The 26,896-nt window shown below is 51.8% G+C and overlaps 12 protein-coding genes across 12 annotated transcripts; 3 read left to right on the forward strand and 9 right to left on the reverse strand.

Moving 5' to 3' along the window:
- Positions 1-343: 343 nt before the first annotated feature.
- Positions 344-1,875, reverse strand: PV08_03042 (uncharacterized protein; the record flags this gene model as incomplete). Its single annotated transcript, XM_016377399.1, has 3 exons — positions 344-1,525; positions 1,574-1,639; positions 1,708-1,875. The coding sequence occupies 3 exons, from the start codon at positions 1,873-1,875 to the stop codon at positions 344-346; spliced, it is 1,416 nt and encodes a 471-aa protein (XP_016238969.1).
- A 2,505-nt stretch (positions 1,876-4,380) lies between these two features.
- PV08_03043 (uncharacterized protein) lies at positions 4,381-5,332 on the forward strand (the record flags this gene model as incomplete). Its single annotated transcript, XM_016377400.1, has 2 exons — positions 4,381-4,407; positions 4,655-5,332. The coding sequence occupies 2 exons, from the start codon at positions 4,381-4,383 to the stop codon at positions 5,330-5,332; spliced, it is 705 nt and encodes a 234-aa protein (XP_016238970.1).
- A 476-nt stretch (positions 5,333-5,808) lies between these two features.
- On the reverse strand, positions 5,809-6,611 carry PV08_03044 (uncharacterized protein; the record flags this gene model as incomplete). Its single annotated transcript, XM_016377401.1, has 2 exons — positions 5,809-6,299; positions 6,374-6,611. 2 exons carry the CDS (start codon positions 6,609-6,611, stop codon positions 5,809-5,811), a joined length of 729 nt encoding a protein of 242 aa, XP_016238971.1.
- Positions 6,612-7,218: 607 nt separating this feature from the next.
- On the reverse strand, positions 7,219-7,551 carry PV08_03045 (uncharacterized protein; the record flags this gene model as incomplete). The annotated part of the gene is made up of 1 exon (XM_016377402.1): positions 7,219-7,551. The coding sequence occupies one exon, from the start codon at positions 7,549-7,551 to the stop codon at positions 7,219-7,221; it is 333 nt and encodes a 110-aa protein (XP_016238972.1).
- A 509-nt stretch (positions 7,552-8,060) lies between these two features.
- PV08_03046 (uncharacterized protein) lies at positions 8,061-9,611 on the reverse strand (the record flags this gene model as incomplete). The annotated part of the gene is made up of 1 exon (XM_016377403.1): positions 8,061-9,611. The coding sequence occupies one exon, from the start codon at positions 9,609-9,611 to the stop codon at positions 8,061-8,063; it is 1,551 nt and encodes a 516-aa protein (XP_016238973.1).
- A 559-nt stretch (positions 9,612-10,170) lies between these two features.
- PV08_03047 (uncharacterized protein) lies at positions 10,171-11,847 on the forward strand (the record flags this gene model as incomplete). The annotated part of the gene is made up of 3 exons (XM_016377404.1): positions 10,171-10,348; positions 10,428-10,913; positions 10,961-11,847. 3 exons carry the CDS (start codon positions 10,171-10,173, stop codon positions 11,845-11,847), a joined length of 1,551 nt encoding a protein of 516 aa, XP_016238974.1.
- A 403-nt stretch (positions 11,848-12,250) lies between these two features.
- Positions 12,251-13,862, forward strand: PV08_03048 (uncharacterized protein; the record flags this gene model as incomplete). The annotated part of the gene is made up of 2 exons (XM_016377405.1): positions 12,251-12,344; positions 12,397-13,862. 2 exons carry the CDS (start codon positions 12,251-12,253, stop codon positions 13,860-13,862), a joined length of 1,560 nt encoding a protein of 519 aa, XP_016238975.1.
- A 704-nt stretch (positions 13,863-14,566) lies between these two features.
- PV08_03049 (uncharacterized protein) lies at positions 14,567-15,868 on the reverse strand (the record flags this gene model as incomplete). The annotated part of the gene is made up of 2 exons (XM_016377406.1): positions 14,567-14,721; positions 14,947-15,868. The coding sequence occupies 2 exons, from the start codon at positions 15,866-15,868 to the stop codon at positions 14,567-14,569; spliced, it is 1,077 nt and encodes a 358-aa protein (XP_016238976.1).
- A 1,963-nt stretch (positions 15,869-17,831) lies between these two features.
- Positions 17,832-19,026, reverse strand: PV08_03050 (uncharacterized protein; the record flags this gene model as incomplete). Its single annotated transcript, XM_016377407.1, has 3 exons — positions 17,832-18,222; positions 18,297-18,654; positions 18,783-19,026. The coding sequence occupies 3 exons, from the start codon at positions 19,024-19,026 to the stop codon at positions 17,832-17,834; spliced, it is 993 nt and encodes a 330-aa protein (XP_016238977.1).
- Positions 19,027-20,519: 1,493 nt separating this feature from the next.
- On the reverse strand, positions 20,520-21,377 carry PV08_03051 (uncharacterized protein; the record flags this gene model as incomplete). The annotated part of the gene is made up of 1 exon (XM_016377408.1): positions 20,520-21,377. The coding sequence occupies one exon, from the start codon at positions 21,375-21,377 to the stop codon at positions 20,520-20,522; it is 858 nt and encodes a 285-aa protein (XP_016238978.1).
- Positions 21,378-21,775: 398 nt separating this feature from the next.
- PV08_03052 (aconitate hydratase, mitochondrial) lies at positions 21,776-24,199 on the reverse strand (the record flags this gene model as incomplete). Its single annotated transcript, XM_016377409.1, has 1 exon — positions 21,776-24,199. One exon carries the CDS (start codon positions 24,197-24,199, stop codon positions 21,776-21,778), a length of 2,424 nt encoding a protein of 807 aa, XP_016238979.1.
- A 480-nt stretch (positions 24,200-24,679) lies between these two features.
- On the reverse strand, positions 24,680-26,157 carry PV08_03053 (uncharacterized protein; the record flags this gene model as incomplete). Its single annotated transcript, XM_016377410.1, has 4 exons — positions 24,680-25,021; positions 25,068-25,281; positions 25,334-25,500; positions 25,555-26,157. 4 exons carry the CDS (start codon positions 26,155-26,157, stop codon positions 24,680-24,682), a joined length of 1,326 nt encoding a protein of 441 aa, XP_016238980.1.
- Positions 26,158-26,896: the final 739 nt, after the last annotated feature.

The following is a 26,896-nucleotide window of genomic DNA, read 5'->3' on the forward strand; positions in this document are numbered from 1 at the left end:
TCCATGCCTTTACGGTCAAGCATACCATTGCATGTGTTATTTGTTCTCTCCAGATGCATTCTCGAGTTTTGTACCTTCACGCGTTCGAGTCTTGGATTTAATACTCTCTTACACGTTCACGCAGGTCTTCTCAAAAGGCCTGGCATCTACGATAATATCTCAACAGTCTGTGAATCGCTATTTCAAGAAATTGTTCTTGCTATGAGCCTCCACTCTTGGGCGATATCCTCAACGCTGCCGAAAATGCAAAACTAGGATCTATTCTCAATCGCACCGCTAGGGGAAAAAAAAAACAAAGATTCCCACCGGAAACTATCAGTATCATACCAGACAAGTTCATCCATTATCCCAGCTTTCGAAATTCAGTTTCGAAGTCAGATCCTGCGCCGAAATCGTCCTCTGCAGTCAAAGTCGCCATACCGGGGTGGTACGCTTCTGGCGGATAAGTAACTGCCTGGGCGGGCTCATATGTGATGGTCCGCGCAACATCCGGTCCCATTGTCATATCACCCTCATAGTATCCGAAGTGAAAATCTGAATCGCCTTGGCCAAGTCTGGGATCCAGCATGTCGATCTGACTCGGCGCAGTAGGGGCAGGATGTGATGTCAAGAGCTCATGATGAGCTGTGTTAGGCATCCCGATGATTCCCAGAGTCGTCTGGTACTGCGGGAATGGGTCTACCATCTTCTGATATTTGATGTCGCTAATTTGATCAGCATAGGGTGCGGTTGTGGTTTGATAATAATCGCCGGACAAACCGTACGGCCCGACCATTAGAGGTGGTGGTCCGTATGGGTTGGTATACTCATATCCAGATGGGTTGACTGTGGGCACAGAATGGATGTAGGTGGGCATCCTCTCGTCAAAGGGGGTTGACGACGCACTTCTGCTGGGAACTTGCCGACCTCGCTTGGAGCTTCTGTTGGAACCTTCCCATTCACCATCACTATCACTGTCATCATCGGGTCTCGATCGCTTTGCTGCCTTGTTTGGTGCAAACTTGTAATTCGGATGAGCAGATTGATGGTTGTCGCGCTCCGTCACAGCCAGTTGCTCATACAGATCCCTGACTTCTTTCGTTTCCAGGGGCCAGCTTGCGCCAGTCACCTGTGACACAACTTGGTGATTGTTCTCTTTACAGAACTGCTTCGCTCGATCGGCATATGCAGATCTGTAGAGCATGAAGGAATTCATCGGCCTTGAGACGTATCCTTTCTTTCTTTCAACCTCTGCCAGTCTCTCCTCTACCGGTCGGTTGACCCATAGAGACATGTCACGGACTGGTGTTTTGTAATCCTTGGTCATTATGCTGAGTGGCTGCTCAACGACGGGGCCTCTTTTCTTGCTTGGCTTCTTCTTTAGGTTGCGCCGTGGTCGGTTGAGTGGCGACTCCGAGGCACGCGTGGAGTTGGTGATAGCACCTGGGCTTGACGGAGTTCCAAGTGCTCGGCCATTACGGGTCTGGATGCCATCTTCAGGGATGGTGCGAGGCGGTGTATGCGCGGGCATGGACGTGATCATGGCCTATGCATGTCAGCACGAGTCTTTCAGTCTGATCTATTTCGGACTTACTCTTGGTGGAGTGTAGTAGATTGGAGCTTGTGCTGTGTGGTAAAGCGAAGGGTCGCCATAATGATCCTATCAGAGTAAGTTGCTTTCTATATATGAGGACCTCTGTCGACGGAATGAACGCCAGCATGACTTACGAACGGCGACTGCGACATGATCTCTGTCATGAATGGCCTGCCGTGCATAGGCGGCGTGAACTGCTCCGGCACTGGTGCGGCCACTGGGTGGCTTCGGTTATTGTCGCCTGAGTGGTAACGACCGTCTGCCGAATGCAGTGGTGAAGGTGGCCGAGTGTTATGACCCATCGATATCGAGAGGTTATTGCCGAAATCTAACGCAGGTGATCAGCTTTGCTGAGTCTTGTGTCTCCTGCGGGCTGTGGGAGGATCAAGAAGCGCCGGATGTGTCTCGCTGATTGCAGCAGCAGAGAAGAAGCCAGAAGCGTTTGTATGGTGACTGATAAGGCACTGCTCGCCCGCTCTGGAAAACTGATTCCTGTCTGAGACGTGCTTCTGGAGTTTTATCCGGTCCAAAGAGCTCCAGGGTCTGGGTCTAGTAATTGGTCTGGTTTGCAAGATGTCGGGTTCCGTTGCAATGGATCGCTTCACAATGAGATGATGCTTTATATTGGTGATGGTGCTTTGACGCAAGGGACAATCGATGAAAGAGCAGCGTTGTTGCTGAAGAGGGTGATATTGCAATGACCAGCTTTGCTATGGATTGTTGCAGGAACCCGCCGCAGTATGAGGTAGGCTGGTGTGCGTGCTAGGAGTCCTGCGTCGGTATGCTGCAGGGTCTGCTAGATTCTGGTACTTGCGGTGAGTGAGATTGATGTTCCTGATCTGAAGCGGATGACGCTAGGTGGTGGTGGCTTTGTCTCAACTACCCGTGAGGCGACAGCAAGCAATTTCAACCTTGATGCTTTGGATTGGATGGTGATCTTTGTTGGTGCAAGAAGAATAGGAAAAGAAAGACAACCCCAAGCCAGCATATCAACCATTAACGAAGACCTCGGCCATGTTGCGTTCGGCGTGAACCTGAACGCTCCCAGAAAGACTTTCCGCATGCGGTTACGCTCAACCTGAAGTCGGCTTTATCTCAGAGGATTCTTTTGTTTTCGGATTGCTGAAACCAGTCAAAACTCTACGACCATAATGGCCTCCGAAAGTCTTCAGTATCTGCAAATTGACCTCATGGGCGGTAAGCTGGTATAGCGACCAAAAGGCATGGCTCTCCTGCAGCATTGCGGAGAGTGGATACTCGTCCATAATGGACTCCATGAGGCTGACAAGCCATGGAACCCATCTTCCAGCCACAGTTTGGTGATGTGGTGTCAAGCCGTCTCTGAAAGAGTTCTAGCTCATACTGAGCAGGATAGAAACTAGGTTTGGACTGAAGAGATCTGGAAGGGACTGTTCTTCGAGGGTGGGCAATCGCTCTAGCGTTCCAAACACGAACGCTCGGACCATCAGTCACATTCCTGATGACCAGGCACCGCTCGTTTCTCGGCTAGCATAGCGCCGTCTTCGTCTCAGCATGGTTGGATTGAACCCTGGGAGCCTTGATCTGGACTGATCGGCATCTTGACCGGATGGAGACGTACCAGGGAATGGTGCCATTCAATTGGCTACCACCAGTTCTTTGTACAACGAACGACTCATTTGACGGCGGATACGAGCATGATCGTCACGAAACCGACCGTTGGCTTCTATAATCTCCGAAAGTCGCATGTAGTTGTCTGTGGGTGACTTGCTTCAACACGACCACTTGAGATCAAGTTACGACGTGTGGGAGTTCTTCCACGTAGTCCAGTCCCGACTCGTCCCCAATCTGTGTGCACCATGTAACTCCGGGTGGTAGAGCTGACGTTCGCAGTCACTTTCAACAAGAGTGAAAACCCGGCTGCTAACGGCAAACGGGACGCTGCCGGTTGTACTTGACGCTTGATGAATTCTTCCTGGACTGCAGCCGTGCCCAGCCCATGCTCTCATCTTACGGAGTCGCTAATGCTTCGCAGCTGCTTTTATGTCTGTGTGTTTCCGGTCACAGCTTTCACTAAATGTGAACGACGGAAACATACCAATCATCGCGAGGTTTTTTGGCGGCCGAGATCGGTTGGCTTCACCCAGCAGTCTGGGTTTCAAAGTGATCTTGGCGTTTCACATTGCCTATCTGCTGGTCTCTTATCTGGCTCAGTTGTAACCAAAACAACCGTTTACTGCTCTGAATGGCAGCGTTGAGCAGCATTTCCAAGATTTTCGGCGCCTTCTCTTGTCTTCCCAGGGTGATTTGCACAACAACTTCGACTGTCATATCGCTGACTTGTCAATGAACATGATGTGGATGACGATCAGTAGTAGTTCAGATTGGAATCGCATCCCTCCTGTAACCCTCTCGCTGAGACTTGGCTCTATACGAGTTGTAACAATAGCCAGAATGAATTCTTGCGTCGCCGAACAGAAGAGGGTCGTAGCCCCGCAATCACATGGATATAGGTGCCATACCGTGCTGCGAAGAAAAACCCGGGCTAGAGGTAGAAGTTTGTAAACATTCGGCATACCAAGCTAAAGGAAGGGGGTTATCGAGGTGACAAGGCTGAGAAAAAGGGTTACGAGGCTCCGCAACATGATCGGGTGTTGATTGGCGGAACTCGGACGCGTTGCATTCACTCGACTTACACCGAGCAGCGAGCATGTACTACAACATCCACGTTATCGTCCCCGCTATCTTCCACAAGGTACATTATTCGAGGAAACGTGCCAAAGACAAGTCGACACACCAGAGCACCCATCCATGTAGCCACCACAATTATGCACGGCGACATCGGTACCAAACTTGTACGTCCCCATGGCTCAAAGTCCCATTGCTCGTCGCGATTGACAGGCGCACGAACTTGCAACCCACTCGCATCCTTTCCCCCCAATATCGCCCATATGGCCATACATCCAAAGCCAAATCCCAATGGCCATCCTTAACTGTCCAAGCTATTGTCTCTACACGGATCACTCACTTTCGCCGAATCACCGAAGCTGTCTCGAGTGGGCGTACCTTGCTTGATTATTGCTGACACAAACCGCTCACCAGGCCCAACATGCCAAACGCACCCTGGCCCTGCCCACGCTCCCGCCCTACCAAACCGAACTCGTGCGAGGCTGTGTGCGCGAGACACGCGATCTCGACCGCGACGTCGCGCGCCTCCTCGAACCGTACACCACCACCGTGTCGACGGTCGACGAAGACGGCAACCCGACATTCACGCAGCAATCGACGTTCAGCCCCGTCGAGCACCCGGAGACGGCGTGCGCGCTGCTCGTCGACCACCTCTCGATGCGCCGCAACAAGAGATGTCTCCTTGCGTACCACCGCGTGCGGGCCGAGAAGCTAGAGTCGCTCGCGTGGGAAGGCCGAGATATCGACGAGACAGTCGTGGGCGTCGGCGGTGTGAGAGATGGAGGGGCAGGGGCAGGGGCAGGTGCAGGGGCAGGAGCGCCGCAAAACGCACTGAGCCCGGAAGAAGAGTCCTATTTTCGAAAGTACACCGACCTACTGGCGCAGTACAAGGGACAATGGACCGACGTCGACCTCACGGGGACACTGGACCCGCCCAGGGATCTGTTCATCGACGTGCGCGTGCTCAAGGACGCCGGCGAGATACAGACCGAGTACGGCGCCATCAATCTGACGAAGAACAGTCAGTTCTACGTCCGACAAGCGGATGTGGAGAGGTTGATTGCCATGGGCTTCTTGCAGAGATTGAGTTGACATCTTTCTTCTAAATCGAGTGACATGGCGGGCGATCGTGTGGACAGGGTATAGAATGCAGGGGAGGAGCGAGGAGTACAACATGACGGTAGTGGAGAGTTGTGAATAATGTGTATGAATCACGAGCAACGAGTGTTTACTACTGTGAGACACAGACATGGATCAGGAGCCATCTGATCTTTATTTGCTAATGACTATGGTGAAAAAGGACTACTTGGTACAATAGGACAAATTTATTGGCCTTGTTCTTCCTGCTAGAGCCTTTTGAATCTCTCAAATCACAGCTCGTAAGATTTCGTATCTTTTTTTCGTTTTGGCTTTTGGATCAAACAAAGTCGAGATGTTAAGTTGATCTGTTTGATGCATTACAGTATGGAGTGGGTTGCAGCACAACCTATGGACCGACGCCATTGTTGTCACCCGTTGCTCTGATCACCGAGTACGTGATGCTTTCAACGGCCAGAGTGCTTGTTGCTTCAAAGCAAAGTTATGATTCCCACGACAACAGCCACGCCTAGGCCAAACGCGCCACCTGGAGTCACAACATCTGCACCAGCACCGTGTTGTGTGACCAGCGGAGGGGACTTCGAGGGTGTTGTGTCATTCCCACCCCAACCTGTACCTGTGCTATTTCCGGACGTGACATTTGTGGGCACTTGCTGAGTGAAGTTGCCACAGTTCAATCTTGTCCCGTTGGCCGCGTGAACAACTACACTTCTGTCACCAAAATATGCCAGAGACTCGGGGTCGGTGGAGAGGTAGAGGTCAAGGTAGGTGACTTGGAAGTTCTTCTCGGTCGCGGTCTTGTTAATCGGACCATGTTTGCCGCTCAAATCACCGCACTGGCAGGTCGACGGCTCATAAGCATCGCAAGGTGGCGTCTCGCCGCGGGTGTAAGGGTTGAGGTGGCCGCCTGTAGCAGTACAGTTGCCATCTTCGGGGACAGGATAGACATGGATGTGGTATGCTGGGACACAAGTAATCAGTATTGAGGGATTTAGCTGGAGGAAGTGCGTCAGGGATAAGGGGAAAGCAACGTACAGAATGGCCCAATCGAAGCATCTGGGAAGTTGAAGAAATTGACGTTGAAGTTCACACCAGTGCCATTTTCGCTGGAAACGCCAGTGATTTGACCTTGGATTGGCTTGTCGACTTGAAAGATGGCTTGGAAGGTGGCTTTGGTGGGATTGTTCTCAGTGACGGGAGCATCGTTCGAGTACTGTGCCATGACTTGGAGAAGAAAGAGTGTAAGGTAGTAAATGAGTGTAAGCAGTTTCATCTTGCAAGTCAGATGGGAGTGAAGTTGAGGCGATGGCTCCTTGATGTTGGGATCTGAGGATAGTACGGAAGAGTGAAGGACTCGAAGGATTGAAACAGGAAAGAAAGATAAAGAGAGAACTGGGTTGAGAAAGGGAGGTCGTGGATATTGAGACTGACTCGACTTGTCTTGTTGCTTTGGTGGTTGAACGGGCAGAATGAGACGAAGCAACACCCGGCAACGTGCATGGAATGGAAGGACAATGAGAACAGAGGAGCGCAACGTCACCACCGTGATCCATTCAGTTTTTGAATTGCTGGATCAGTACCTTTCATAAGTATTCATCAGTGTTGATTGTTTCATAATGATGACAATGTCTCGCTCGTCTTGTGTTTGAAGCTCTTCAATGTTAACACAGGAATCTCGCATAGCAGCATCCCAACCAGCTGCGAGGTACAAGGTTGCGTTTGCCTCGGAAACAACATGCAGCCAGCCTCGCGAAAGTTATAGTCGAGGAAAGGACTCAACTTGGGAAGACTCATCCCTTGTTTGACCAAGTTTCATGGCTCGTCACTCGTCACCACTCATGACGGCCGTCCGTGTCTTGCCCCCCCCCCCCCCCCCTTGCTTACAAGGCAGTCCTCACTGCACATTTAAACGGCCAGATCGTAGCATTCTTGACATCCCATGCACCACCTGCCGTATATGCATCCTCCTCAAGCGCCTTGCGCACCTCTTCTTCACTGTCGGCCTTGAACAACATCACACTACCCGTCATATCTGGGGCTTCCCCATCGGCAGGTTGTTTCGACAGCGTTGCTCCTCCAAAGACTACCTTTCCTGCTTCGACGTTTGGTTTGAGCTTGCCGAGGTGTGTTGGTCGAGCAGCGAGACGCTTTTCAAGGGCGCCAGGGAAGTCCGGTACGTGGACGAGCCATTCTTTTGTCGAAGTGCTGGACATCCTGACGAAGGACGGTGTTCCTGTGGTAGGTATCGGGGTTCGTCTAGATTGCGACGAGAGCTGGATGTGCGAAGAAGAGATGAGACCAGGCACTGCTCGAAGTCGCGGTCGACAGCAACAACGGACACTGGGGGACATGGATATAAATACTGTAAAGTGCTCTTCCGGGAGTAAAGTGAGAAGTCCGAAGCTGGGGACACGCCCGCCATGAAGTACGAGTAGAGGTGGGAAATGCTCCCCACAATAAGCGCAAAGCGCGATGTCGGATCATTGTACTGGTACAAATACAGTTCGACCGAGGTGGGTGGTCAGTGGGCTGGGGTCGGACGCGCACCAGCCTTACAGTAATCCAGGTAATCGCTCCATATGGATCGAGCCCATCGGAACATTTCGCATGATCACTAAATAGGTTCGTTCGCAGTGATAGTTCGGTGTTCCAGATACACACCCCTCTCTCTCTCTCGGATATTTATGTCTATAACTGTACATACATACGTCTACGTCTACGTCTACAGCTTCGTTCTTGGTTTATCTTTGGCCAACAGGGAGTCTGCGACCTTTCGTCGCTGTATCTTCCCAGTAGCAGTCTTGGGTATTTCTTTCAAAATCCAAACACGGCTCGGCGTCTTGAATTTCGCCGTTCGGCTGGCGACAAACTCGACAATGCCTTCCTCTGTAACATTTCTTCCTGGCTTGGGAACGACAGCAACTCCAACTTCTTGTCCATAGAGCTCCGATGGGATCGCAAAGCTGACGGCTTCTCCAACATCGGGATTTGTGGCGATGAGATGGTCCAACTCAATGGGACTGATCTTTTCGCCTCCGCGGTTGATGAGCTCCTTGATTCTGCCAGTGATGATGACGTAGCCATCTTCATCTTTCTTGCCCTGGTCTCCTGTCCGGAAGAAACCACCTTTGGTGAACGCTTCTTTATTGGCCTTCTCATTGTTGATGTAGCCTTTCGTGACATTTTCTCCCCGAATGCAGATTTCTGCAGCCACTCCTTGTGGTACCTCGTCACCCTGCTCATCTAATATCTTGACCTCGACACCCTGCCCAACACCGACAGTCCCGGGCTTACGCTTGCCTTTGTGGGGCAATGGATTCGATGTCATCTGATGAGCTGCCTCTGTCATTGCATATGCTTCTAGCACCGGAGCACCGTAAGTTGCTTCAAGCTCATGGAATGTCTTTGGCGACAACGGAGAGGAACATGACCTGATAAAGCGGATCTTAGGCTTGGTACTTGGGGGTGGGTTCTTCAGCAAGATCTGGTGGATGGTAGGCACAGCTGTGTACCAGTTGGCTTTATGTGTAATAAAGTCGTCCCAAAATGACCGAGCAGAAAATGACCGAGGGACAACCACTGAGCCTCCTGATCTCAGCGGAGCGAGAAACCCAGCTAAAAGGCCGTGGACATGGAAAAGAGGCATGACCAGCATTGTCCGGTCATTGGATGTAAGTTCATACGTGCCTTGTATGTTGAGCATGGTTCTGGTAAGATTTCGGTGAGTCAGAGGAACTGCTTTAGGTCTCCCAGTAGTTCCACTCGTGTGCAATACCAGAGCAACATCTTCAGGCTCAGCCTGGGACACCTTCTGAGTCTGTCTCTTTGCTAATTTACCGCGCTCTTTCACGTCCAGAATCGGTGTAGTCCCGTCCAGCCAGCATTCTGCAATAGCGGCTTGAAACTTCCGCGCCGCCTTGATTGCAGGGCCATCTTTTGCATATGAGTCTTTCGGTACAATCACGACAGCAGAAGACAAGTCTTCAATGTAGAACTCGAACTCGGCTTGCTTATACGCAGGGTTTAAAGGCGCCGCGATTCCTCTTTGATATGAAGCAGCAAGGAAAGACACGATGAACTCATAGCTGTTGGGCAGTGCTATCGAGACTGCGTCGGCATGCCCTATTCCCAAATCTGCAAGTTTCCTCTGAAAACTGAGAATGTCTCGTGATAACTGGTTGTAGGAAACAGTCAGGGCTGTAGGCTTCGACGGAACGATAACCGCAGTGGCAGAGGAGGTTTGTGAAAAGGACGTCGCAAGCGTTGAAGCCATAGTGCACTGATTCAACGGCGGACGTGGACAGTGAGTGAGAGCTCAAATGGGGCACATATGAAGCAGAAAAGGATTATCGCTGGACCTGACCTGGCCTTCTAGGTACTATAAAGCGTTGCAGAACAGAAGCAAAAAAAGGCCCGAGTTGGATGGCGTAATATGCTAAAGGAACAGAAGATTGATGGATACTCGATCTCGGAGGGCTTCAAACTGGGCCAGGTCGACGCTTCTCGGCCTCCGTTTCCATTCTGCTGGTTTAGCCTTGAACCATGTCTTCTTGATAGTCCATAATTCCGTACTGAACATCGGGTAATGGATCTGCAAGATCTGGGCAACAACTGATGAGATAATGGCACGCGCCTCATCCTTGTTCCTTTCTTATCTCGCCGATTGGTGAGAGCGATGTTCGTCCTCCGATTCCACCCTTGTCCACTCTCCTCTTCTTCATCCTCAGCTCTTGCAAATTCCGAGAACCGTCCGACCGCAGCCAACCACGAACTTGGATAACATTTAAGCGGATTGTCTTAAAAAGACTTATCTCAGAAGGAGGTGCAGGAGCATGGCGGCCAACAACGCTCCAGGGTCGGGTCGTGGAGGCCTGTCGCTGTACGCCAACCTCCTCGACCCAAAAAGTGCTGCGCCCGGTACCATCTCAAGTGCGCCGGTGTCTTACTCTGCGAATGCGGAGAATTCGCCTGATCAAGATGAAGCTGCAAAGAAGCAGCAGGCTCTCGCCGGTACATCAATCGTCGTAAGGACCTAAAGGTTTGCTGAATGGATTGCTCACATGTGACATGCTTCTTTCGTGATGTACAGCCTCCTTAAGATTTCAACCCACAAAAAGACCACAAATTGCCAACCAGAAAGCAAAAGCAAAAGCGATTGCGGCCAAATTCGCTCCTCCATCCTCCGCCTCTCCTGCTCCTTCTACCACACAGACCGAATCCAAAGAGAGCGTGCCCACAACCACGCCTACACCACAACCATCTGCCCCGAGAACCACTGCCGCAGACTGGACGGCGACTGCATCAGATGACGAGGATGTTAGCAACTTCTATGCCGTAGAAAAGCGACAACGTGGAGGGCGCAAGAAGCGCAAGAAAAACAAGGAGGCGGTTCAGATCGTCCAAGACTGGGATGATATCTATGACCCAAGCAGACCAAACAATTACGAGGAGTACAAGCAGAGTGAAGAGAAGATTCGCGAGGTCAGGGAATGGAAAGACCTTCTGTATAGACATCGTATGAGAAGAAAGGGCTCTAGTGAGTCTGAAGACGAAGATCGTTATCGGTCTATGAACCGTAAGGCACCTGAGCAGTCCCGGTCTATGTCGCTAACCACATTGCAGGGCAATTTGCTCCGCCGCCCATGTCGTTTGCACCTCCGTCGAATCTCAATGACGAAAGTCCACCTCCGCCGCCACCACCATCAGCCCCGATTCCCGATGATGCCACCGGCGAGGACGCATATTTGCGACGGATGCGGATGGCTCAAGGACTGCCGCAACCGCCACCACCTCCACCCCCGGATGTGAATCCCCCACCTGGGCAGATATCCAGGGCTCCCGTGCGGTATAACTTGCCAGCCGCTCCGGAAGAAATTCCATCTTCCGAAGTTGAACTAGATGGCAAGCTTGCTGAGTCTGGTCCTGGCGAGGACGAGGGCACCGATCAGCCTCGATCAAACCGGCCCGGCCAAGCAGGGTTTGCGGAGCGCCTCATGGCCAAGTACGGGTGGAGCAAAGGGCAAGGCTTGGGTGCTCAAGGCACTGGCATCATCAATCCACTATATGCAAAGGCCGATAAGCGGAAAAAGAAATCGGACGCCGAAGGAGGCGGCTTTGCGACGCCAGCGAGTACAGGCAAGATTCTTGGCGGCAATAAATCCAAAGCGGCCCAAGCAGAAGAAGAGGGTAAATTTGGAGCAATGTCCGAGGTCATTCGGTTGGAAGGGATGCTGAATGGCTTAGACCTTGATGAAGAGCTAACTCGCGGAGAAGGAGGCATTTTGCAAGAGATTGGGGAAGAGTGTGGTGAGAAGTATGGAAGTGTCGAGCGCGTCTACATCCATCGGCCGGAGACCGAAGGTGAAGATGCGCTGGTGTTTGTGCACTTTGTCAGTCAGCTCAGTGCTCTGAGAGCGGTCAATGCCCTGGAAGGGCGTATCTTCAACGGCAATCCGATCAAGGCAAAGTTTTGGCCCAAGGAGAGATTCGATGCTCGAGATTATGTCTGATCAACTATCGAAGTGTTCTTGAACTAAAGAGGGCGACAATGAGAACAAGGATGTGGTCATTGTGACTACCTTTATATCTGTAACATCCTGGATCGAAGTGATATGTGCATCTTCATACGGAGTAGTGCAAAGAATACCCTGTTAAAGTTTTCAGTGTCTATGCGTACAAGGCCCGACGCGTAAGGGGCGCTAACTAGGTATAAATGTGCACCCCTAACTTAGTTACTAACTAGGTAAGGACAACGCGCCTACGGAGGGAGGATTCGTACACCCATTACCTGGTGTTCCTCCTTATTGCATCATTGGCTTCACGAGGCCAGACACTTTCTTTACGTCCAACTTCCGGCCACCAACAGCGTCAGAACTGCTTCTTCCACGTCGCAGGATAGTAGTATCAGGCGCCATGACTGTGAACACAGCGCTCATTGACCAAGCTTTTGCCTCTAATTCTTCCTTGAGGAAAAGAGTCTACGACGCAATCGGCACGTTAATCTGCTGTTCTTTCGCGCCATACGTCTCAAGGCTAACAATACTCAGGACAAACACCAGGCTCCGCCGGCTTGTTCGAGGACATCGCCCAGTACCACCTAACCCATCAACCTTCCAATGGGGTGAACGACATTGAACCAGCCTCCAAGAAGCGCAAGCTTGCCAATGGCTCTCTTCCCATCGCCTCCAACTCGGCCTCTGCACCTCGAGAAGTCATACTCGAAGCACGCGATCTGTCCTTCTCCCTTCCTCAGCGCAAGAAGCTACACTTGGGTGTGGCACAATATGGCACGGACATCAATGCCGCATCGACAAAGTTTGTAATCTATACCCGCAACCCCGCGAGCAATGAAGTCGATATGGAAGTTCCTCTTGACCAATTCGCCTACGCGCTGAAGCTGCCAGTGCCTGAAAAAGCAGCAAAGCAATACAACTATGTCTTGCTCCCAAGGTCGGATGCGAAGGATTCGGAACCCATAATATGGGCGGTCAACCACGGTCCTCTGAAGTCCTGTCACATCTCCAATGACACACTTGCAAAGCTTGCGTCCGACCCAGACACGGCACTCGATGCCGCACTGGACTTTGTCTTGAAGAAAGTTGGAATTCAACTCACGTTGCCCTCCGCTGACGAATTCGCGAGCGCTAAGCCCGAGTCACACCGCAAGAACGATCAGGCATACCATGTCAAGGCGTTCAGGGGGTCCAAAGATGGATTTCTGTTCTTCTTGCACAACGGAATATTCTTCGGCTTCAAGAAGCCGCTTTCATTCTTCGCGTTCGAGGACATTGTATCAATATCATATACGAGCGTGTTGCAGCGCACGTTCAACCTGAACATAGCCTATGGAGGCGCAGACGATGGCGATGCCCAACAGGAAGTCGAGTTCTCCATGCTGGACCAGGCTGACTTCCCGGGTATTGACGCTTACATCAAACGCCATGGGCTCCAGGATGCTTCTCTGGCAGAGTCACGGAGGGCACAGAAGATCAAGGCGCCCGGTGCGGCAGGAAAAGCTGCAGTTGCAGGCGATGAGGCGGATAGTGACGAGAACGATACGAGGACCGAGTTGGAAAAGGCACAGCAGCAATTAGAAGACGAAGAAGACGAGGAAGAAGAAGATTATGATCCTGGCAGTGACGGCGAGAGTGAAGGAAGTGGAGACAGCGACGAGGATGACGACGAGGAGTATGAGCGCGAAAGACGAAAGTTGAAAGGAAAAAACCTAGTAGCTGAAGAGCTAGGAAGCGAGGCAGAGGATGTTAGTGTGACTGAAGAAGAAGATGAAGGGGAGAGAGAGGGAGAGGGAGCAGAAGGTGAAGGTAAAGATGAAGATGAAGATGAAGACATGGAGGAGCAAGAGGAAGAGGTTGCCGATGAAGAAGTCCAAGAGATCGAGCAAGATAAGCAAGGGTTTGAAATCGGTCAACACGTCAGGGCTCACGGATTCAGCGCCGTGGCCCCTGCCGCACATAACGGTATGTGGGATGGTATGCCGGATCCAGAAGACGATGACCAGTTGTGATTGATGTCGATGATATCTGTGTAAGATATGATGAGATGAACTATATCTACCTTGTGGTGCTGGCTCATGATCGAGTGAATACGTCGAAAGAAAGGGGGCATGACAAAAGCATTTCACGAGCATGGATAGACCAACAGTCTTGTGGAAAGTTGGATGCCTTCTTCAGTAGAGAGTGCCCCTAATGTATCAATGATATATCCAAACTCAGTAATAGGTCAGGATCAAAGTGATCAGTCCGTGCCATGACGCTGTAGTCTATATCTAAGTACATAAATCATCTAGCTCTACCCTACCAAAGGAAGGAGGATCCTTTGATCTCTCCCTCTCTCACAGAGGCACACGCCTTATTGCCACGGTCGTTGGCTCCCCGTCAGCTTCGTCCCACGACTTCCCTTTCGGCGAGCCCTTCCACCAAGCCAAAGTCTAACCTGTTCTTTCCCCCTTGAACATTTTGTCGATTACTGCCTCTGCGGCGGGTCTCGACCTTCGCTTTGACGGTGATTTAGGCGGTAAGTGAAGCCACGAACCCCTTCGGTAGTACATCCGCGGCGGTACGGAGTGCCTTACGCGTCTGCCCACCGGAGGTGGATAGGTGGGTAGGTAGGTACGCAAAAATCCGCGGTTTTCGCTTCGATCGATGGTCCGTCTCGCTTTCTTTCCTTCCGAAAAGAAAAAAGAAAAGAAAAGGAAAAGAAAGGAAGTATTCAATTCCAGACCTTTCCATTGTGCACCACGACGACCTTGTTGACCTTGTCAGGACTCTCCTGCAGGGTTCCGCTGGCCCAGCCCTCGATGCCTTCCTTGAGCAGTCGTCTATACGTCTCGATGGTGGTTTGTGTGAACCACGCGATATGTGATGCTAGACGAGGATGGAATTGAGTGAAATTAGCCTTTTTAGCCCCTATCATTCTAGCCCCCAGCTCTCCTCCTCCTTTCTCTTCCCTTTCCGTCTTGTGAAACCGGTGGGTTTTCGCGGGCAGGAAATAGTATGTTCGCGGCGGTAAAGGGGGGAAAGGGGTGCGCGAGGAAATGGTTGTGTGTGTGTGTGTGTGTGTGTGTGTGTGTAGGGATAGGCAATACTCACTAATGGTCAAATTGGGAACCTCTTCCTCCCCTTTACTCACGTCCGGGGTCAAGGGACCTGACCCGACACCCGCAGGTTCGACTTCCAACACGTCTGTCGCGGCGCCCGCGATCCAGCCTTGTCTCAGCGCCGTCGCCAGGGCGCGCTCGTTGACGATGCCGCCCCTCGCGACGTTGATGACGAGGGCATCCTTCCTCATGGCCCTCAACTCGGATTCCGCGATCAGGTCGACGGTGTCGTCCTCCTTGGGCACGCAGACGCACACCACGGTCGCTCGCTCAACCACGTCGTCGAAGCTGACTCTGCCGTCGCGCACCGCGGCGGCGTTTTTCCTCTCGCTGATCAGCACGTCGCCGAAGCCGACGGCGCGCGCGAGCTGCGCGATCCGCTTCCCCAGCGTGCCGTAGCCCATGATGCCCAGCACCTCCTGGCGACAGCCCATGGGCGGGCCGCCGGGCCAGAGTTTGGTCAGGGTGCCCTTTTCCCGCCACTCGTCGCTCCGCGTGACTTTCGAGTGGACCTGCACCACCCGTCGCCGCACCGCAAAGTACAAGCCCAGAAAGTGCTCCGACACGGCGTCGACGTTGCCCGCCGGACACTTTGTCACCGTCACCCCGCGCCGCGCGCAGTCGGCCTTGTCGACCCAGTGGATCCCGACCGCCATGACGGCCAGGCAGCCCAGGTGCGGCGCAGAGTCCATGTCCGCCGGGGTGACGGGGACGACGCACGCGACCACGATCGTCGCGTCGCGGATCCGCTCGCTCACCTGCGCTGGCGTGCTGCGTTGGTGCACCGTCATCGTGTGCGGGAAGTCGAAAGGCGGCATGTCGGCGTGGATCCCCTCGAGGACGACAATGTGGTGTTGGGATTTCCCCGGAGGGAGAGGCGGTGGCGTTTGGAAAGGTGTTGTTGAGGTCGACATGTTGACTGTGCTGGCGCAACGTACCCTTCTTTGAGAGTGCTTCGACGTTGTAGAGGCACCGGAAGTAGAGTATGTCCAAAGACCAGATCGAGATCGGGGGCGAGGCGAAATGGATGAGGATTTGACTTTGGACGAGAACGCTCTGCCCGCGTCTCTGCCTTTGAGTAACCCTGCGCTTCGACCGGAAGACACAAATCCAAAAAGAGTCCCGGCTCTCGGTGTTCTAGCCAGCCTTGCTTCTTTCCTTTCTGTGGTGCTGCTGTAGCGACAGAAACAGTAATGGTGATGGTGGCGGTGGTGGTACAGCACCTCAGGTACCTAGGTAGGTAAATATATACAAATGTGTACACGGACCCCAAGTTTCGGTGCCTCGTTACGGCGCTCTCTTTGTAGGTACCGAGTACTTACCCAAGGCGAGTAGACACCTAGGCAGGGAAGCAACGAAAAATAAATAGGTAACCTGGTACCGCAGTGATCTCTCGAGAGAGAATTTGACCTTCTTGCAAAGTGCTAAGCTGCTTGATAGAACGAACTGTGGTGGTCAGCAGCAGCATGCGAACCTGTCCAGAGTAGAAAATATTATGGTATGGTGTCCATCAATTCTCCACCTGCGCCCTAATCATGACAAGACCGCCCTTCAAAGCACAGTGTAATATTTACAATATCCATCGAGCTTACTGCTTATCGAACCCGGTCTGTACGAGTACTTCGCTTCGTTTCCCCCCCACGCCCGACAAGTGAGAGATCTGCGAACCGCAAGGATCCCAGAGCCGGATCTCGCACGGTAACTCCGAATTGCGTCTCAACGTCCAACGATGATGGTCTCTCTCTGATAAGTCCGAAGACGAATTGGGCAATATCTCGGTCCTCGGTTATTCCATGGTTACTAGGAGAACCGTACTACATACCATGGTAAGCCATCGGACTGGCCAGCGAGCGTCAGAGAGATTCACTACACGCATTGACCGCTGATGACCTGAAGGCTCGAATTCGGTCTTGCTCGGCTGCGGGCCGCTCCTGATCAGCATGAATGGAAGCTTTTACACCCTCGTTTGGGGAGCGTCTCAGAATGAGTTCAGCGGCAAAACGAGTGCAAACATTGTCTTTCGTTGGGAATGACAAGCCCGAGATTGCCTCCAACACAGAGCTCTTGCCTGATGACTGGTGGCCACAAACAATGAGCTGTGGAAGGTTGACATATTTGCTGATGCCTTCCGACCGCTGGGGTTGAGCACTCGCATGGACAGAAGTCATATTGTACGAGCCCCATTCTCATTGCGTCTGCTCGTGGGTTTCGGCACATGCAGTCATCCTTCGACTGGGGACCCTTTTTAATCGCGCTTCGTGACAACAAGAAGAGGCTGAACGGTTGCATGCGTTGACTGCTCTTAGCCTTGCCTGAGTCACGATACTGGGGCTTACAGTTTTCTGAACCTTAGCGACTGGCCATTCCATTCGTCGAGGGGTCGCCCTGTTTCAGTCTTGGAATCGACCCGGAGACAGGGAGCTACATCTTGATCATCAGTGAAGCCTCAACAACAATTGATACTTTCTAACTTTATTGAGATAGTTTTATGTTATTAAGAGTGACGCCAGTTCCGACATGACTGTAGCATCTTGGCCGCGGGGGAAATAGATGTAACAAGTACCAACTAATAGGTATACATGCAGAAATATCGATACATGGATAGCAAATGTCGTATGCTTCCCTCACTGTCCACTCGAGGACAGAGAAATGCAGAAAAAAAGTACCTCGCTTGACCCGGCATCCCGACCAAAGACTGTGAACGACTGAAACCCCTTGTCTGAGGCCTCTGGGCTATGCAACCTCGTAATTCGTAAAAGTCCGCATATGATACAAATCGATCTTCTGTACATCATCGACACAAGGGAATCTTCACGACGCCTGTCTCCGAGAGGCAAGGTTCTGGTGTGAAATCCCAGCGTCCCAAACAACCTCTCTTCATTGCAGGCTCAGTTTCCTCATCAAGCTGGGGAAATGACCCTCACCTTCTTCTTGCTTCCGGATACTCGAAGTCACCTGGGACTCTAACGTCTCCGTCTCGATTTCGCCCAGTATGCCTTCGTCGTAGAATTTGTACAGAGTCCCCCCTTCCGTCCAGATGCGCCGCAGCGTCACCACTGTGGCAAGGGGTGAATAGACTTGATATTCTTCCTTTTCGATCTCTCTCAATCGCTCAACGGTCGTGTAGGATTTCTCCCACTTGGACCCGGTTTGTTCCTCGTACTCAGCCAGAATCTCATGAGGTGTGGCTGTAAACGAATGGACAACTAGGGTGGTGTTTCTCGACGCACCCAGGTTCATGAGGCTTGCAACCACGAATTTTCCAACACTGCTCAGAAGTTAGCTCCATTGCCAAGTATGCCGCACCCCCAGGACAGAGTTTCCTATCATGTCTACACGTACTCAGTCATTGCTGTAAAACTGACAGGGCCTTCCCCATCACCCAGCAAAACTGCTTTTCTTGCTTTGACGTCGAATTCGCCCAGCTCGGGTCTGGCTTTCATCAGGCCAAAGTACAGATCACTATACGGGCCAGTCACGAGATATGTATGTTCCAGCCTCTTCATCGTCTTCATATGAGCGCGCACTTTCAACTTGAGTTGATGAGGTGGTTCCTGTGCAGATTCGGGCCAGTATTCGATGTCCGTGCCATATTCAGACGGGAAAAACCGTCGTACGCCTGCTTGCTCGGCCCAGGTGATCAGGTTGATTTGTTTTTCTATCCCACCTCGTCCCACGCATGAAACGATTGTGTCAATGCCTACAGTAGGGTTCACATGTCAGCAAGGAGTCGTCGTTCATGCAGAGTCCGTAACCTGTGTTGCTTGATGTTCCTTCCCGGCTCCACCTTCTGACATCCAAGGTTGTCTCGACCCGTGTGTAACATACCTTCGCAAGCTCTCTTGAAGGACCTTTCGCTTTCTAGCCGGCCCGTAAAGATCTCGACGCCCCATGCCTCCAGCGCAGCAATGTCCTGGATTTTCTCCATCATTGTCTTCTGGCTCGTGAATATACATATTCGCCCAAAGTTTTCTCTTGCATCGACGATTGCCCTTGTAATGTATGTTCCAATGATTCCTGTAGCACCAACGATGAGGATGTTTTGTGATTGCTGGCCCGGGTATGGGGGCATGGCCGCGAAAGGTCTCGGCCAGATGGCTTGCCTTCCTTGTGCGTGTCAAGCTGGTGCTACTCCGCAAGAGACAGCTCTGACTCGTGGAACGCGCCCTTCCCTTCCTCTGCCTTGGAAAGTCAAGCCTGCAAAGGCAGTGCTGTGTGGCGCGCGAATGGTCGAGAGCCGACTTAAGGTGCTGACAGTGGATATTTTCGAAGAGCGAACTTCGGTGTGGCTGCGGGAAAGAACATAAAAGGCAGCAGTGGCGTGCTGAGATGAAGTAGGCCGATCCTCAGTGAGAAGAAGGTGACGCTCGAGGAGTGAAACGCAACTGCTGCGGAGGATGTGCTGCTCGACGATATGAAAGAGGGTGTAGGTGGGATGCGGATCAGGCCGGGGTCTGTGGAGAGTCGTTCGTGAAAGAGAGAGGAACAGGGTGAGAGGCTGAAACACCCATGAAGTACCGAGGGCGAGTACTCTCGAGACCGATTAGACTTGTTGAACTTGTCGAGATTTGTATAGAAACGAAGACAAGGCGATGCGTAACATGTGGCTTTCTCGAAGTCAATCGCGAGGGGATCGACTCCACGCGGCCACCCAGAAAGAGTAACGCAAACAGGCCAAGTAGGCAATATGAAGCGACAGGTCTGCCTCGTTACGTGCTGTTTTCCTCCACTACGATATCTGGGCAATACAATTTGTTATATATACTCTACAAGGTACGTAGTACGCACCCTGGTTCAGTCAACGTTCAGCCACAGCACAGTTCGACCAGCGCGAACCATATTTTCGACATGATCGGCCACTTGTCTGCGGATACGGAATGCTCGAGCGGACCTGAACATCGGGCCGCATTAGATTCGGACATGAATACGAGTTTGTTGCCCTCGTGGTGACGCTCTCTCCGTATTGGTCTTTGCTCCGAAACTGGGTTCTCAGGGGCTGAGAAAATGGTGCCTGGGCTGACTGCGGAACGGATGACATTCTTCCAACGGGGAAATGCTGGAGCGAATTGCTGTTGTTGACCTTGTCCAGTATAGAACCTGGCATGCAGAATCGCCGTCTCTTTCGCACTCCATGGCTCTCTCTCCAACGGGCGCGTCGAACGCTGAACAGTGATACGAATTGAATATCGGATGCCCATGTTAAGCTGGTTTCTAAACTTCCATCGTTACAACATCTGATCTTTCGGACTCGTTGAACAGCAAGATCGATCATCACTACGAGGCCCATTTGAGGCGCTGACACATTGTTTCTGTAGTAATCATAACGACAGTGCCCCATTACACGAAGTTGGCGACATTACTAGAGACTACCTACGAAGATGGCGGGCCGAGTATACCGACTGTATAGAGTCTCGCAGAGGATCCGGATATGTGGAGTGATGCAAAAAATAGACACGACCAGCAGCTCGGATTCCTAGGCAGACCTAGCACATGTGGTCTGGACTCCTTCTAATCAGCCGTCCACTTAAGGGTCGAGTATCGCAACAAGGCGAAGCATTCTCCATTTCAACTTGCTGTCTGTCCTGTGAAAATCAAATTCAGCCAGGCCCCCAACCTGTACCCTGCTCGCGCTATTTGCGTCCTTGCCACGTCAAAATGAGCCTGGTAGTAACTTCCACTCAGATCGCCTTCCTCAACTGCATCGATTCCGGCACTTAACACGTCTTCACAGACATAGGCATTTGCCTCACTTGCCCACGTCAAGGCTGTTGATACTGTGTCATTAAGGGTCGTCCCCACCAGCCAACTTTCGACGTCCCAGCCATATTCCCCGGTCTTGATAGATGCGGTCAAGGTTCTGGCTAATTGTTCGGCTGATGAGCCATTTGCAAGTAGTTCGACAATTTCCGTATCCCAGATATGGTGCAAATTGGTATGTTTCCCCTGAAACGTGACGTTGATGCCGTTACCACCCCGTTCCAATGCTTCATCGTGAAGTGGTTGGTGCAGATCACCAATGAAGTGAATGAGAAATTTTACAGCATAGTATTTCTCGGCCTGCTTCGAGTCGACATCACGAAGAATAGAGGTGTAGTTGACAATGGCACTGATGGAACACCCTGAGCTACCGCAGTCCCGCCCGTAGTCCACAGAACAGGACGACGGCGGATTGTCGTTGGCATCGATGAAGTGCAGAGGGGCGGACCAGCTTCCGGCGCTTGTGTAACGGTAAGAATCAGCCCAGGTGGAAACGTTCGCCATGTAGTCTGACTGTTTGCTGTCAAGTAGGTCTTTGACAGCAGCCGCCGTTGTCGTCGAAACATAAGATTGAGCAATCCATGCAATGGTTTCATGGCCCAATCCGCCCCATGCTTTGGCCGCTGCGGTAAAGAGCGAAGGCAAAAGAATCACCGCAGACTTCATCCTTGCAAACGTGATGCTGAAATGCTCATCTGCAGAACCTGCAGAAACCGGACCCTATATGGCTGTGCGCGGCGCCTAGAGACATGGGTGACACTTGTTAACTGTCCAAAAAAACAGAGCCAAATAGCGTTTCAGAACGAAATGTGATGTCTCGGTCGAAAAGAAATTGACTGTGGAAAGGCGAGAATGCGACCACGAGTACGATGGCCCTGTGACGGGAGTTGGTCAACCAAGAGCTGCCCAATCTCCGACCCCAATCATGCCTACAACCAATGCATGCGAGATGCGGTGCTCGAAGCCTCACTAGGCGGAGGATCGTCGGAGCCTCGACCCACAAGCCACGAGGCTGAATTTCGCTAGCCACATCGTTTTGCCAGCGTAGCGAATGAAGATGCCACTCAATCGGACTTGTTGCGCTTTGCAAGCAAGTTCAATGCACTACCAGCCAGAATGAAACCGCATTGATCCTTACTCAATGTGTGCTTGACCGGAATCGTAAAGGTCTCTCCGTTCATCTTGGTAACCTTCAATCGAATTTCTCCTTGTCCATCGTTCCTTAAAACGTCCCAGAGGCCTTCCGTATCGACCGAATCGCAGGCATCGATACGGTCATAGTCTTCTTTGTTGGCGAATGTCAACGGTACAACTCCTTGCTTCTTCAAATTGGTCTCATGGATACGGGCGAAACTCTTCGCGAGAATGACTTGTCCACCTAGATATCTGGGTTGGAGTGCAGCGTGTTCTCGCGCAGATCCTTCACCATAATTATCTTCGGCCACGACAAGCCAATTTTGACCTTGCTGTTTCCACTTCTTGGCAAGCTCTGGAATAGACGACTTCGAACCATCAACATCATAGGCAACATTAGTTTCTCCAGTCGCGGCGTTAATTGCGCCAATCAAAGTATTTTCGGCGATGTTTGGCAAATGTCCCTTGTACTTCAGCCAAGGTCCAGCCGCCGATATGGTGTCGGTGGTACACTGGCCTTTCACTTTGTAGAGAACTTTCAACCCTTTGAGCTCACCCTCAGGAAATGGCTCGAAAGGCTCCAAGAGAGCCAATCGGTCGGACTCTGGGTCGACGACGACTTGCACGCTTGAATCAGGTTCAGCAGATGATGGCAAGAAAGCTGGATTGCCTATGGCGAACCCCGACCCTGGTAGAGCTGTGCCTTTGGGAGGTTCAAACTTGAACTTTTCACCGGAAGGCAGTGGGATCTCGTCCGTAATAGGGTTGAACGATGTTAACCCAGAGAACGACATGGCAGTGACGATCTCTGGAGAGGCCAGGAAGCTCATTGTTCGAGGATTGCCATCGTTTCGACCCGGGAAATTCCGATTGTACGAGCAGATGATGGCATTGTCTTCACCTTTCTTCATACCATCGGTACGCTTCCACTGTCCAATGCAGGGACCGCAAGCATTAGCGAGCACAGTTCCTCCAGCTCCTTCGAAAGTTTGGAGGGTTTTGCTATCTTCCAGAGTTGCGCGGACTTGCTCGCTACCAGGAGTGATAAAGAAGTCGGATTTAGGCTTCAGTCCGGCAGCTTGCGCTTGCTTCACCAAATCCTCCGCCCTAGTCATGTCTTCGTAGGAACTGTTGGTGCAACTGCCAATCAGTCCAGCTGAGAAGGTACTAGGCCATTTGTTAGTTTCGACAGCTCCTTTGAACTTGGACAATGGCGTAGATAGATCTGGGGTGAAGGGTCCGTTGATATGAGGTTCAAGTCCGGACAGATTGATGGTGACCTCTCGGTCATACTCTGCACCTGCATCTGCACGCAGGAAGTTGTACTGCTCGGAACCATATGCGATTCCTTTAATAGCATCGACGAGAGCTGCACGTCCTGTGGCCTGGAGGTAAGGAATGTGATTCTCGCTGAAGGGAAATATCGAGGTCGTTGCTCCAACTTCAGCGCCCATGTTGCAAATTGTGGCCATGCCAGTGCAACTAAGTGTGTCGATTCCTGGACCAGTATACTCAATGACGGACCCGGTGCCACCACGGACGGTGATCTGTCCTGCAAGATGAAGAATGACGTCTTTGGGTGATGCCCAGCCACTGAGCTTACCCTCCAAACGTACAGAGAGGATCTTTGGAGCTTTGAGTTCCCATGGAGCATCGACGAGGGCATCAACAGCGTCGGCTCCGCCGACTCCAATTGCAATTGCGCCTAGACCGCCAGCATTTGGAGTGTGAGAATCTGTTCCCAGCATCATTAAACCAGGTGCCGCATAGTTCTCAAGGACAGTCTGATGTATTATACCAGCACCCGGAGGCCAGAATTCTATGCCATATCTCTTTGCTGCAGACTCCAAAAAGTCGAACACCTCCTTGTTTCCAGCGATCGAATTTGGCAAGTCTGTGTCTGCACCTTTTTCACCCACAATCATATGATCGCAATGTATGCTCGCAGGTACAGCGGTCGAAGGTAAGTTGCATGTCATGAATTGGAGGATGGCCATCTGCGCAGACGCATCTTGCATGGCGACTCGGTCGGGTTTGAGCTTGAGGTTTGCATTCCCGCGAATGTTTTTGCCATTGTCGGTATTGGTCAATAGAGATTCTTCAGGATTGTCGAGATGGGCGTATAGGATCTTTTCAGCCAAAGTCAGTTTCCGCGAGCCTAGTATCGCCCGAACTTCTTCGAATCTCTTGAGGATTTTCTGGTAGGGAGGGACGGCAGCCTTTCTTCGCGGGAGAGGTTGTGACTGAGCATGTACGGCATACGCCCGTCGAGCAGCTCTTCGCCAGATGGAGGTCCCGAGGTCCAGCGGACACCTCACGGCGAGCGACGGCCTTCTTTGTAGGAACGCCGACATACTTGAGCGATTGCCCTTCAGCAACTCTAGACAACAAAAACTGTCGAGAATGTGTTGGAGAAAATGTCATTCGAATCCAACCATTTTTCAGACACTCAGTAGCTTAGCGACATCGGATATTATTGTGGGCCGAGGATGGCAAGGCCACCATTCACAGCGCAGATGATTACACAAAGCCGGGGCTTCATCACTATACAACAAGGACGTTGCTTTATGGATAAGACGTTTCTGGATTATTCGGATTTCCACAAGCGTGGAATTGCTTAGCAACTGTAACGGTACACTCAAGGACGCTGCCCTGGCCCAAGCCTCATCAGTACCGGAATGCGTAAACCACGCACGAAGAACAGTAGCCGGCTTTTTGAGTGATGCACAAGAAAATGGCCACCCAGCCCTTGTCCTGATGACAACATCGTCCAGCCAGCCGAGAAAAACACCTGACGCCTGTTGCTGAGGATTTTCCCACTGAGTCTCACGGAACTAATCGTCACCGCTTTCCTGTTCAGCTGCTGTCCGGAGCTCATAAGCGAGGTCGTAGCATTCCGCTAGCAGATCGTTAACAGCGCCTTGTCCTTCAGGAATGTCCTTTCCAATCTGAAATTTTCCATCCACCCTCATGTTATCGATCGAGTTCAATTTCATGCTATACGGGTACAATTCTCTGGGATTGGAAACGCCGCCAGCTTTCTTGACTTCGACCAGACACCGGCGTAACGTAAGGAGTTGATTGTAGATTGGCAGCAGAGCCTCCGAGACTGGCTCAGACGCTATGAGAAGCTGATGAATATACGCATATCCTCGTCGGATGAGATAGAGCAGAGTCTGTGAAGTAATTAGCTAGAGTCTTTCACGGCGAAGATGTCCTTACTCGTTGCGCGTGCAAATCCGCCGGATGGCCTTCGGCGTCAAAAAAGTTGCCGTCTCGTCTGGAATCGTCTATGCGATCTAACTTTCTCTGCCACATGAACAAGTCGGTCTCTCGGAGAGACCATGCTTGAGTCATGGTCAACCGTTCGAGTTGGCTGCGAATCTCGATCAATTGATCATATACATCTTTAAATCGTTCGTCTATCTTGCCTTGCCTGTAATCACTGTCAGCTTGGGGGTTGTCTCAATGAAACCGGTCGCCCATACCGCTCCTGAACTATTTCGGTGAACTTTAAGCATCGATTGAGCAACGGTACAACCAGGTCCTGACCCGAAGAAGGGACACCGGTATCGTCTGGTAATTGACCGTCCTTCATCGTGGCCTGAATGGAAAGCAATTCATCGCGCAGTTCGTCAAGATCCTTTTGGCTGTACTGTAGCTAGCAGTCAGCTCTAAACGCTGATGGCATAACTCGATCAGAACTTACCTTGCTTCTCGTGTTCAAAGCCGCAATTGCTCTCAAGATAGACACCAGTTTCTCCCAGACTGGTACCATTTCTGGAGAGAGCGTACTGAGGAAATCGCTCAACTCTTGCAGCATAGCCTGGCAGATTTCCAGGCGGTACTTTATCCGCGTCAACAGGTGGTTTGAATAAACATCTTTCCCATGCTCCAAAGTAGATTGCATCTTGTTGAGTGTATGTTCCAGGCCCGTAAGGTCCTTCTTACTATAAAAAGCCGCTTCTTTGAGGTGGTGGCACAGCCGCATGATGTTTCCGGTCATGGCGTAGAGCGCAGGTGCTTCGTTATTTCGCCCAACAGCCATGAAGAAGAGCGAGATGAGTTGTAGGCAGTCATCCAGGACAGTGTCGACCCGATTCTGCACCAAGTGCTCCGGGCCACGGACATCGTTGAGGATAGACACCTGCTCAATGACCTGATCGTAGAGGGGGATGACGTCGGACGACTTCACGTATGTGCTCTTGTCTTGTTTCAAAAGTAGCAGTTTGTCTCTGATCAGTATCAACTTGTCCAAGATCGGCTTTTCTTGTGGCCCGACGGGGGCATTTGTGATCGGAGAGTCAGACATGGCGGGTCGTTACCATGGATGCTCGAGAGATTGGGGATTCGAGAGGGTTCGGCAGAGGAAAGATCGAAGCCTGCTCGCGTGGGCAGGTCACTCAAGGTAATGAAGGCTACCGGAGATTCTAGAACTTCAGTTGGTTTTGTCGGATGCCCGGACTGTTGGCGACGCAGCGAGTGCTAATTATGATGGGGGGCGGATGCAAGCGCAAAGCGGGCGATAACCTGAAGTGCGGGCACAGGCTCTCTGGATGGCAGAGAGTTTTGACTGCACTTTGCTTGCCCCGCCATCCATGACTGCATCCCTGCTGTCTCCGTACATCTCTGGAGTTCGTACCGACAGCGTCTAGAACCCCCGACTGCCCGGGACTTCACGTACAATGTTTGCACATTTCCGAGTACATACGCGGTACCTACTGCCCACGTGAGCTGATCCCAAGTTGGGCTCACTACCAGAGTAGGTGTGTTACCTAAGAAAATCCTTACCTCATGCTTTGCCTCTCCCTCCCAGAATCCAGAGTCACCAGCCTCGCCCTTCACCTTCGCCTTCGCCATCGACTACGAGAACTTTCCTGACAAATCTCCCTTCCATCTCAGCCTCATCTGGCGCCACATAGATGGCCCTTTGGCCACCACCTTTGACTGAGCCGCTGCCTCCCGATCGATGGCGATGTCCTCGGGCACTGTACGATACAGGAGCAGAGCCCTCTCTAGACCTTAAGGAGCCCGCACTTGGGACGATCTGG

The sequence above is a fragment of the Exophiala spinifera genome (assembly GCF_000836115.1).
Source record: "Exophiala spinifera strain CBS 89968 unplaced genomic scaffold supercont1.2, whole genome shotgun sequence".
Classification (NCBI taxonomy): domain Eukaryota; kingdom Fungi; phylum Ascomycota; class Eurotiomycetes; order Chaetothyriales; family Herpotrichiellaceae; genus Exophiala; species Exophiala spinifera.